General features: G+C 50.2%; 1 protein-coding gene across 3 annotated transcripts in view; it reads right to left on the minus strand.

The window, feature by feature from the left end:
• Positions 1-12,214, minus strand: part of SPA17 (sperm autoantigenic protein 17) — a 64,635-nt gene that overhangs the window by 36,531 nt on the left and 15,890 nt on the right. For all 3 annotated transcript variants that reach the window (XM_073657377.1, XM_073657379.1, XM_073657378.1), the window contains exons 4-5: positions 9,897-9,989; positions 7,453-7,590 (exon numbers count right to left, since the gene is read on the minus strand). In XM_073657377.1, coding sequence (XP_073513478.1) covers positions 7,453-7,590; positions 9,897-9,989 — 231 coding nt within the window. The remainder of the gene's footprint in view (positions 1-7,452; positions 7,591-9,896; positions 9,990-12,214) is intronic.

Here is a 12,214-nt window from a genome sequence, read left to right on the forward strand (position 1 = left end):
ACACCACCATGAAGACCAAGGAGATCTCCAAACACCACCATGAAGACCAAGGAGATCTCCAAACACCACCATGAAGACCGAGGAGATCTCCAAACAACACCATGAAGACCGAGGAGATCTCCAAACACCACCATGAAGACCAAGGAGATCTCCAAACACCACCATGAAGACCAAGGAGATCTCCAAATACCACCATGAAGACCAAGGGGATCTTCAAACAACACCATGAAGACCAAGGAGATCTCCAAACACCACCATGAAGACCAAGGAGATCTCCAAACACCACCATGAAGACCAAGGAGATCTCCAAACAACACCATGAAGACCAAGGGGATCTCTAAACACCACCATGAAGACCAAGGAGATCTCCAAACACCACCATGAAGACCAAGGGGATCTCCAAACACCACCATGAAGACCAAGGGGATCTCCAAACACCACCATGAAGACCAAGGGGATCTCCAAACACCACCATGAAGACCAAGGGGATCTCCAAAAACCACCATGAAGACCAAGGAGATCTCCAAACAACACCATGAAGACCAAGGAGATCTCCAAACACCACCATGAAGACCAAGGAGATCTCCAAACACCACCATGAAGACCAAGGAGATCTCCAAATACCACCATGAAGACAGAGGAGATCTCCAAACAACACCATGAAGACCAAGGAGATCTCCAAACACCACCATGAAGACCAAGGAGATCTCCAAACACCACCATGAAGACCAAGGAGATCTCCAAATACCACCATGAAGACCAAGGGGATCTTCAAACAACACCACGAAGACCAAGGAGATCTCCAAACACCACCATGAAGACCAAGGAGATCTCCAAACACCACCATGAAGACCAAGGAGATCTCCAAACAACACCATGAAGACCAAGGGGATCTCCAAACACCACCATGAAGACCAAGGAGATCTCCAAACACCACCATGAAGACCAAGGGGATCTCCAAACACCACCATGAAGACCAAGGGGATCTCCAAAAACCACCATGAAGACCAAGGAGATCTCCAAACAACACCATGAAGACCAAGGGGATCTCCAAACACCACCATGAAATAATGTAATGGCAGCTTACAATCATCCTTCATCTTGTGCAGTTGTAATAAGACACCTGGCTCCGATGGTGGTTCTGCCTTTCAGCTGCAAAGTCAGGATTTACACTCCCACCAGGTAGCTAGTATGCAAGCTCCTAGGAGTTATGGAAATATTATACGTCCTAGCCGGACATCGTGTATATTTCCGAGATCCCTTGGACATGGCGAGCGCCGGTCTGGATCTCGACCCGTTCTAGCTCATAGGGATAGGGAGATATATAGAACAGCTAGTAGAAACCAGATAGCAGAGCTGTGTTTAGTCTCCACGCGTAGCAGGGGCCCAGTTGGATCCAATGGCGCAAGAACCACCGCCCTAGAACCGTCCAGAAAGGAGTTATGATCTTTCACAGGTTTTGGGAGATTTAGCTACAAATATCAAGGGGACAAGAGGGAAGTGACACCAAAGGGGTTAAATGCTTGTGTAAACCTGGGCCTATTGCTTTTTTCCGGGGAGGTCACAACGACATATCCTGTGGGGAAAAGTCCAAGAACAGAGGGGTACACACGCTTCCCAGGTGGCAGCCCCTCCCCCACAAGCAGGCCTTCCATCTATCTTACATTCTGCTTATATTTTGTCCTACCACTCTTGTATTTGCATATCTGACCATTATATACAGTTAGGTCCATATATATTTGGACAGAGAGAACATTTTTCTGATTTTGGTTCTAGACATTACCACAATGAATTTTAAACAAAACAATTCAGATGCAGTTGAAGTTCAGACTTTCAGCTTTCATTTGAGGGGATCCACATTAAAATTGGATGAAGGGTTTAGGAGTTTCAGCTCCTTAACATGGGCCACCCTGTTTTTAAAGGGACCAAAAGTAATTGGACAATTGACTCCAAGGCTATTTCATGGACAGGTGTGGGCAATCCCTTCGTTATGTCTTTCTCAATTAAGCAGATAAAAGGCCTGGAGTTGATTTGAGGTGCGGTGCTTGCATTTGGAAGGTTTTGCTGTGAAGTAAACATGCGGTCAAAGGAGCTCTCCATGCAGGTGAAACAAGCCATCCTTAAGCTGCAAAAACAGAAAAAACCCATCCGAGAAATTGCTACAATATTAGGAGTGGCAAAATCGACAGTTTGGTACATCCTGAGAAAGAAAGAAAGCACTGGTGAACTCATCAATGCAAAAAGACAACAGTGGTGGATGATCGCAGAATAATCTCCATGGTGAAGAGAAACCCCTTCACAACAGCCAACCAGGTGACCACCACTCTCCAGGAGGGGGCGTATCAATATCCAAATCTACCATAAAGAGAAGACTGCATGAAAGTAACTACAGAGGGTTCACTGCACGGTGCAAGCCACTCATAAGCATCAAGAATAAAAAGCCTAGACTGGACTTTGCTAAAAAACATCTAAAAAAGCCAGCACAGTTCTGGAAGAACATTCTTTGGACAGATGAAACCAAGATCAACATCTACCAGAATGATGGAAAGAGAAAAGTATGGCGAAGGCGTGGTACAGCTCATGATCCAAAGCATACCACATCATCTGTAAAACACGGCGGAGGCAGTGTGATGGCTTGGGCATGCATGGCGGCCAGTGGCACTGGGTCACTAGTGTTTATTGATGATGTGACACAGGACAGAAGCAGCCGAATGAATTCTGATGTATTCAGAGCCATACTGTGTGCTCAGATCCAGCCGAATGCAGCCAAACTGATTGGTCGTCGTTTCATACTACAGATGGACAATGACCCAAAACATAAAGCCAAAGCAACCCAGGAGTTTATTAAAGCAAAGAAGTGGAATATTCTTGAATGGCCAAGTCATTCACCTGATCTCAAGCCAATTGAGCATGCATCTCACTTGTTAAAGACTAAACTTCAGACAGAAAGGCCCACAAACAAACAGCAACTGAAAACCACCGCAGTGAAGGCCTGGCAGAGCATCAAAAAGGAGGAAACCCAGCGTCTGGTGATGTCCATGAGTTCAAGACTTCAGGCAGTCATTGCCAACAAAGGGTTTTCAACCAAGTACTAGAAATGAACATTTTATTTACAATTATTTAATCTGTCCAATTACTTTTGGTCCCTTTAAAAACAGGGTGGCACATGTTAAGGAGCTGAAACTCCTAAACCCTTCATCCAATTTTAATGTGGATCCCCTCAAATGAAAGCTAAAAGTCTGAACTTCAACTGCATCTGAATTGTTTTGTTTAAAATTCATTGTGGTAATGTCTAGAACCAAAATTAGAAAAATGTTGTCTCTGTCCAAATATATATGGACCTGACTGTATGTATAACCCTTGTGTATATAGTGTATTGTCTAGTGTGCCTTTAAGGCGATTAAATATATAATTTAACCTTGGGCTTCTCTTTTACCTCGATCCACAAGTCTGTTTCTCGGTTTAACTTCCCATGTTATCTGGGCTGGGTTCTGGCCCGACAAAATTCCTGTTAACGGACTGGGCTTATATTGAACTAGGAACTGGTGGCGGCTCTACCGGGCTGATAAGGTTCTGTTTCACTGGGGCTAGTTGTTTCACTGGGGCTAGTGAAAGGGGCCTCTCAGCCTGTCAGGGGTGTGAGCAGATTGTCAGTTTCTGGGTGGGCCACTTCTTCTCCCTGTGCCTCTCTGAGCTCATGTGGACAGGTGGTGTTTGTGTAAAGCTACCAATCTGGCCTTACGTGTTCCCAGGGAGTGCGGAACGTCATGTTGGTGCAAGTGCAGAACAGTATCATGGGATCCTTGACGTCAGGCGGGGTGGTAAGGTGCGATCCTTCACACTATGTCTGGCACCAAACGAACACAGGTCATCATCCCAAGAACACCACCCCAACAGTGAAACGTGGTGGTGGCAGCATCATGCTGTGGGGATGTTTTTCAGCAGCAGGGACAGGCAAAATGGGCCCAGTCAAGGGGAAGATGGATGGTGTGAAATACAGGGATATTATTGAGCAAAACCTGTTTCAGTCTGTCAGTGATTTGAGACTGGGATGGGGGTTCACCTTCCAACAAGACAATGACCCAAAGCATACTGCTAAAGCAACACTCGAGTGGTTTAAGGGGAAACATGTAAATGTCCTGGAGTGCCTGAGTCACAGCCCAGACCTTAATCCAATGGAAAATCTGTGGTCAGACCTGAAGATTGCTGTTCACCAGAGGAAACCATCTAACCTGAAGGAGCTGGAGCAGTTTTGCCTTGAGGATTGGGCATAAATCGCTGGGGCTAGATGAGGAAAGCTCAAACAGACTTATCCAAAGCAACTTGCAGCTGTAATTGCCGCAAAAGAAGGCTGTACAAAGTACTGACTTTAGGGGGTGAATAGTTATGCATACTTTTTCAGTTATTTTGTCCTATTTGTTGTTTGCTTCACAATAAAAAGAAAACCAAATGTTCATAGTTGTCGGAATGTTCTCTACAAGAACTGATGTAAATCCTCAAAAAAACTGTGAAATTCAAGGTTGAGAGGTAGCAAAACACGAAAAATGCCAAGGGGGTGAATACTTTCACAAGCCACTGTACATTTGGCACCGCCTATTCATAGCAGGGTCTGGTTTCTTCTGGGATCTGGCAGAGGACGCAGTGGAAATCGTCAGATTCTCATGTGTCTCCATCCTTGTGTTTTTTCAGGACAAACCCCATTTTTGTATTTTGATATAATTTGTGCACATGAAGATCCCGCTATCTGCAGACGTCTAATGCGGCTGGGCCATGCATATTTCATGAGCAGCTAGAAAGTGCATTTCATTAAACTGCAATGACATTAGAGAAGGATCAGCGAGTGTCGACGTGTAAAATCCATTATGGAGAACAGACGTTTATTCCCAGTCCGGTGAAGTGTGTGCTGGGCCCCGGGGGCTCCGCATCTGGACGACTCACGCATGGACTGGACCTGAGTAAGAGCAGTTGTCCTTAGTTTTTCTCTCTCTTTTCCCAATGTAACTCCACTTCTCTGCCATCCCGCTGAGCTCACACAGATCTTCCCACAGCGCGGCCCTCCTCCCCACAGCGCGGCCATCCCCTCCCTACAGCGCGGCCATCCCCTCCCTACAGCGCGGCCATCCTCTCCCTACAGCGCGGCCATCCTCCCCAAAGCGCGGCCATCCCCTCCCTACAGCGCGGCCATCCCCTCCCTACAGCGCGGTCATCCCTTCCCTACAGCGCGGCCATCCCTTCCCTACAGCGCGGCCATCCCTTCCCTACAGCGCGGCCATCCCCTCCCTACAGCGCGGCCATCCCCTCCCTACAGCGCGGCCATCCCTTCCCTACAGCGCGGCCATCCCTTCCCTACAGCGCGGCCATCCCCTCCCTACAGCGCGGCCATCCCTTCCCTACAGTGCCGCCCTCCTTCCCACAGCGCAGCCCTCTACACAGCGCAGCCCTAGCTACAACGCGGCTCTCCTCCCCACCGCGTGGCCCTCCTCCCCACAGTGCGGCCCTCCCCTCCCTACAGAGTGGCCCTCCCCTTCCTACAGAGTGGCCCTCCTCCCCACAATGCGGCCCTCCTCCCCACACAGCGCGACCCTCCCCTCCCTACAGCGCAGCCCTGCTCCCCACAGTGCAGCCCTGCTCCCCACAGCGCGGCCCTGCTCCCCACAGCGCGGCTCTACGCTCCCTACAGAAAGGCCATCCTCCCCACAGAGCGGCCCCTCTACAGCGCGGCCCTCCTTCCCACAGCGCGGCCCTCCCTAAAGTGCCGCCCTCATCCCCACAGCGCGGCCCTCTATACAGCGCCGCCCTCCTCTCCACAGTGCAGCCTACTATACAGCGCGGCCCTCCTCCCCACAATGCAGCTCTCCTTCCCACAGCGTGGCCTTCCTCCCCACAGTGAAGCTCTCCTTCCCACAGCGTGGCCCTCTATACAGCGCCACCCTCCTCCCTACAGCGCAGCTCTCCTTCCCACAGTGTGGCCCTCCTCCCCACAGGCAGCGTGGCCGTCCTCCCCATAGTGCAGTTCTCCTTCCCACAGCGTGGCACTCCTCCCCACAGCTTGGCTCTCCTTCCCACAGTGCGGCCCTCTTCCCACAATGCGTCTCTCCATCCCACAGCGTGGCCCTTCTCCCCAAAGCGTGGCTCTCCTTCCCACAGGTGGCTCTCCTTCCCACAGTGCGGCTCTCCATCCCACAGGTGGCTCTCCATCCCACAGCGTGGCTCTCCTTCCCACAGTGCGGCTCTCCATCCCACAGGTGGCTCTCCATCCCACAGGTGGCTCTCCTTCCCACAGCGTGGCTCTCCTTCCCACAGTGCGGCTCTCCATCCCACAGCGTGGCCCTCCTCCCCACAGTGCGGCTCTCCATCCCACAGCGTGGCCCTCCTCCCCACAGCTTGGCTCTCCTTCCCACAGTGCGGCCCTCTTCCCACAATGCGGCTCTCCATCCCACAGCGTGGCCCTTCTCCCCACAGCGTGGCTCTCCTTCCCACAGGTGGCTCTCCTTCCCACAGTGCGGCTCTCCATCCCACAGGTGGCTCTCCTTCCCACAGCGTGGCTCTCCTTCCCACAGTGCGGCTCTCCATCCCACAGCGTGGCCCTCCTCCCCACAGCGTGGCTCTCCTTCCCACAGGTGGCTCTCCTTCCCACAGTGCGGCTCTCCTTCCCACAGCGTGGCTCTCCTTCCCACAGCGTGGCTCTCCATCCCACAGTGCGGCTCTCCATCCCACAGCGTGGCCCTCCTCCCCACAGCGTGGCACTCCTTCCCACAGGTGGCTCTCCTTCCCACAGTGCGGCTCTCCATCCCACAGGTGGCTCTCCTTCCACAGCGTGGCTCTCCATCCCACAGTGCGGCTCTCCATCCCACAGCGTGGCCCTCCTCCCCACAGCGTGGCCCTCCTCCCCACAGCGTGGCTCTCCTTCCCACAGGTGGCTCTGCTTCCCACAGTGCGGCTCTCCATCCCACAGGTGGCTCTCCTTCCCACAGCGTGGCTCTCCATCCCACAGTGCGGCTCTCCATCCCACAGCGTGGCCCTCCTCCCCACAGCGTGGCCCTCCTCCCCACAGCGTGGCCCTCCTCCCCACAGCATGGCCCTCCTCCCCACAGCGTGGCCCTCCTCCCCATAGTGCGGCTCTCCTTCCCAGAGTGTGGCCCTCCTCCCCATAGTGCGGCTCTCCTTCCCAGAGTGTGGCCCTCTATACAGCGCCGCCCTCCTTACAGTGCCGCTCTCCTCCCCACAACGTGGCCCTCCCTACACCGCAGCCATCGTATTGCACGACCCCATTATTTTCTCTCTACCTTCAGTATTTCTAGCTTTCCACTGCTATCATTCCTGTAGTGACAGGAGTTATAAGGAAAGAAAACTAAATCTGCTGAGAGAGGACAGCGAGACGCCCACGGCCACCAATCTGAGACACAGCGGGCACCTGTAGACATCGGCGCCGCAGGTCTCAGCTCTTTCTACCTTGTGCTCCGCTGTCTGGGAGGATGATGGGCGAGGTTGTGAGTCTGCAGCGTCCTCTGAGTTCTCCAGGAGAAGGACACTTTTCCTTCTGTCACTTAAATCTTCAGTCTGGGCAGAGGGGGCGCTGTCCTCGACAAGCTATGAATTAAGATAGCAAAAAAATCATTACTATAAAGTCACAAAATGCTTATCTGGAACCACCTGACATGTGCGAGAGGATGAGACTCCACAACAAAGGAGGACACTGCAGAACATTGCTCTATACTACAGGAGGGCACTGCAGAACATTGCTCTATACTAGAGGAGAACACTGCAGAACATTGCTCTATACTACAGGAGGGCACTGCAGAACATTGCTCTATACTAGAGGAGAACACTGCAGAACATTGCTCTATACTACAGGAGGGCACTGCAGAACATTGCTCTATACTAGAGGAGAACACTGCAGAACATTGCTCTATACTAGAGGAGAACACTGCAGAACATTGCTGTATACTAGAGGAGGACACTGCAGAACATTGCTCTATACTAGAGGAGAACACTGCAGAACATTGCTCTATACTAGAGGAGGACACTGCAGAACATTGCTCTATACTAGAGGAGAACACTGCAGAACATTGCTGTATACTAGAAGAGGACACTGCAGAACATTGCTCTATACTAGAGGAGAACACTGCAGAACATTGCTCTATACTAGAGGAGGACACTGCAGAACATTGCTCTATACTACAGGAGGGCACTGCAGAACATTGCTCTATACTACAGGAGGGCACTGCAGAACATTGCTCTATACTAGAGGAGGACACTGCAGAACATTGCTGTATACTAGAAGAGGACACTGCAGAACATTGCTCTATACTAGAGGAGAACACTGCAGAACATTGCTGTATACTAGAGGAGGACACTGCAGAACATCGCTGTATACTAGAGGAGGACACTGCAGAACATCGCTCTGTACTAGAGGAGGGCACTGCAGAACATTGCTGTATACTAGAGGAGGACACTGCAGAACATTGCTGTATACTAGAGGAGGACACTGCAGAACATTGCTCTATACTAAAGGAGGACACTGCAGAACATTGTTCTATACTAGAGGAGGGCATTGCAGAACATTGCTCTATACTAGAGGAGAACACTGCAGAACATTGCTCTATACTAGAGGAGAACACTGCAGAACATTGCTCTATACTAGAGGAGAACACTGCAGAACATTGCTCTATACTAGAGGAGGACACTGCAGAACATTGCTCTATACTAGAGGAGGACACTGCAGAACATTGCTCTATACTAGAGGAGGGTACTGCAGAACATTGCTCAATACTAGAGGAGGATACTGCAGAACTTTGCTCTATACTAGAGGAGAACACGGCAGAACATTGCTCTATACTAGAGGAGAACACGGCAGAACATTGCTCTATACTAGAGGAGGACACTGCAGAACATTGCTCTTTACTAGAGGAAGACACTGCAGAACATTGCTCTATACTAGAGGAGGACACTGCAGAACATTGCTCTATACTAGAGGAGAACACTGCAGAACATTGCTCTACACTAGAGGAGGACACTGCAGAACATTGCTCTATACTAGACGAGGACACTGCAGAACATTGCTCTATACTAGAGGAGAACACTGCAGAACATTGCTCTATACTAGAGGAGGACACTGCAGAACATTGCTCTATACTAGAGGAGGACACTGCAGAACATTGCTCTTTACTAGAGGAGGACACTGCAGAACATTGCTCTTTACTAGAGGAGGACACTGCAGAACATTGCTCTGTACTAGAGGAGGACACTGCAGAACATTGCTCTGTACTAGAGGAAGACACTGCAGAACATTGCTCTATACTAGAGGAAGACACTGCAGAACATTGCTCTATACTAGAGGAAGACACTGCAGAACATTGCTCTATACTAGAGGAGGACACTGCAGAACATTGCTCTATACTAGAGGAGAACACTGCAGAACATTGCTCTATACTAGAGGAGGACACTGCAGAACATTGCTCTATACTAGACGAGGACACTGCAGAACATTGCTCTATACTAGAGGAGAACACTGCAGAACATTGCTCTATACTAGAGGAGGACACTGCAGAACATTGCTCTATACTAGAGGAGGACACTGCAGAACATTGCTCTATACTAGAGGAGGACACTGCAGAACATTGCTCTTTACTAGAGGAAGACACTGCAGAACATTGCTCTATACTAGAGGAGAACACTGCAGAACATTGCTCTATACTAGAGGAGGACACTGCAGAACATTGCTCTATACTAAAGGAGGACACTGCAGAACATTGCTCTATACTAGAGGAAGACACTGCAGAACATTGCTCTATACTAGAGGAGGACACTGCAGAACATTGCTCTATACTAGAGGAGGACACTGCAGAACATTGCTCTATACTAGAGGAGGACACTGCAGAACATTGCCCACTTACCTTACGTCCACCCTCCTCTTGGATGGATGATGTGAGACCCCCAGCGCTGGAGACGTCTTCGGAGCGTGCAGTGAGCGGCTTTTCTTCTGGATGCTACAATCACAATAAAGTCTCGATAAACTCCAGCAACTTCCTAACACAAGATTTCCCAGAAGACGACGACGACGACGGAACCGGATACCGAACTCTGCGGGGCCCCAAGTGCGATGGAAAGTTTCCCTTTACTGCAATTCTCATGAGACCCCGGGGGGCGGGGGGTACAGACAAAAAAAAAAACAGTGATCACCACCACAAATGGTATATAGGACACAGCCATGTACAGCTGAGGTGAGGAGGCTGAGCCCGACCACCACTGAGCAAGACACAGAAGTACAAGGTGTTCAGAGACACGGCCGAGGTGAGGAGGCTGAGCCCGACCACCACTGAGCAAGACACAGAAGTACAAGGTGCTCAGAGACACGGCCGAGGTGAGGAGGCTGAGCCCGACCACCACTGAGCAAGACACAGAAGTACAAGGTGTTCAGAGACAAGGCCGAGGTGAGGAGGCTGAGCCCGACCACCACTGAGCAAGACACAGAAGTATAAGGTGTTCAGAGACACGGCCGAGGAGAGGAGGCTGAGCCCGACCACCACTGAGCAAGACACAGAAGTATAAGGTGTTCAGAGACACGGCCGAGGTGAGGAGGCTGAGCCCGACCACCACTGAGCAAGACACAGAAGTATAAGGTGTTCAGAGACACGGCCGAGGTGAGGAGGCTGAGCCCGACCACCACTGAGCAAGACACAGAAGTACAAGGTGTTCAGTGCTCAGAGACACGGCCGAGGTGAGGAGGCTGAGCCCGACCACCACTGAACAAGACACAGAAGTACAAGGTGTTCAGTGCTCAGAGACACGGCCGAGGTGAGGAGGCTGAGCCCGACCACCACTGAGCAAGACACAGAAGTACAAGGTGTTCAGTGCTCAGAGACACGGCCGAGGTGAGGAGGCTGAGCCCGACCACCACTGAGCAAGACACAGAAGTACAAGGTGTTCAGTGCTCAGAGACGCGGCCGAGGTGAGGAGGCTGAGCCCGACCACCACTGAGCAAGACACAGAAGTACAAGGTGTTCAGTGCTCAGAGACAAGGCCGAGGTGAGGAGGCTGAGCCCGACCACCACTGAGCAAGACACAGAAGTACAAGGTGTTCAGTGCTCAGAGACCAGACCAAGGTGAGGAGGCTGACCCCGACCACTACGGAGCAAGACACAGAAGTACAAGGTGCTCAGAGACACGGCCGAGGTGAGGAGGCTGAGCCCGACCACCACTGAGCAAGACACAGAAGTATAAGGTGTTCAGTGCTCGGAGACAAGGCCGATGTGAGGAGGCTGAGCCCGACCACTACTGAGCAAGACACAGAAGTACAAGGTGCTCAGAGACACGGCCGAGGTGAGGAGGGAAAGTTTTCTTGTATACACTGATGACAATCCATAAGAGACTGATATAGTCTGGTCTGGTCATTATATTGATGATATCCTTATGATATAGAAAGGAGACATAACGACCAGACCAGATCTTGACAAATGTAAAGGTTTTTAATATTAGAGTTAGGACTGTCCCATAAGGGTTGCCGTGAAGTGGCGGGATGGCTTTCACATTATTTTGATCAAAATTATGCTAACTAAATACCCTTTATTATTTATCATTATTTTTGCACTGTGCAATTTATACATTTACTTTCAGTTATTTGGGTATTTTTCTTGTCTTTGGTTTCTCTCTTGTTACTTATTTGAATTCTAATGTGATTCACAGCGACATATTCTAAAAAAATGATTACATTTTTGGATATTAAATTAAAAGGTGATTCAGAGTTGGGAGTTGTATGGTCGATGTACCGTTTAATCCCACAATTTCCTTGTATACTACAAGTCAGCAGCTGAAGCGGGTCCCACGTCCATCTCCAGGATCAGAATCATTACTTTTGCTTTTTTATATCGAGGGTTATTCACCATCTGGACTGACGACAGATGATCAGTAATAATATTATCCTCAGAAATACAAAGTGCTTAATAATTGCACACGGTGTACAGCCCGGATCTGATGTATCCTCTATACAGTACACAGCTGTATACAGGCCCGTCCCCATGTGTCATCAGGTCACCCGATGGTTGTGTAAGTCCCTCACCCATCGGGAACCTTCCTCCGCTGACAGCCGTTCTCCAGTGAGAAGGTCTCACTTGCTTGTGGATTGCTGTGAAGTCTTGCCTGGCACACGCAGAGTTAATACGCTATTTTCTAATTTTAGTGATTTCTTTGGATGATTTTTCTCTTTGCTTTTCTT

This window comes from Phyllobates terribilis, unplaced genomic scaffold (assembly GCF_046119375.1).
Source record: "Phyllobates terribilis strain yellow unplaced genomic scaffold, ASM4611937v1 Scaffold_12__6_contigs__length_324123572, whole genome shotgun sequence".
Lineage (NCBI taxonomy): Eukaryota > Metazoa > Chordata > Amphibia > Anura > Dendrobatidae > Phyllobates > Phyllobates terribilis.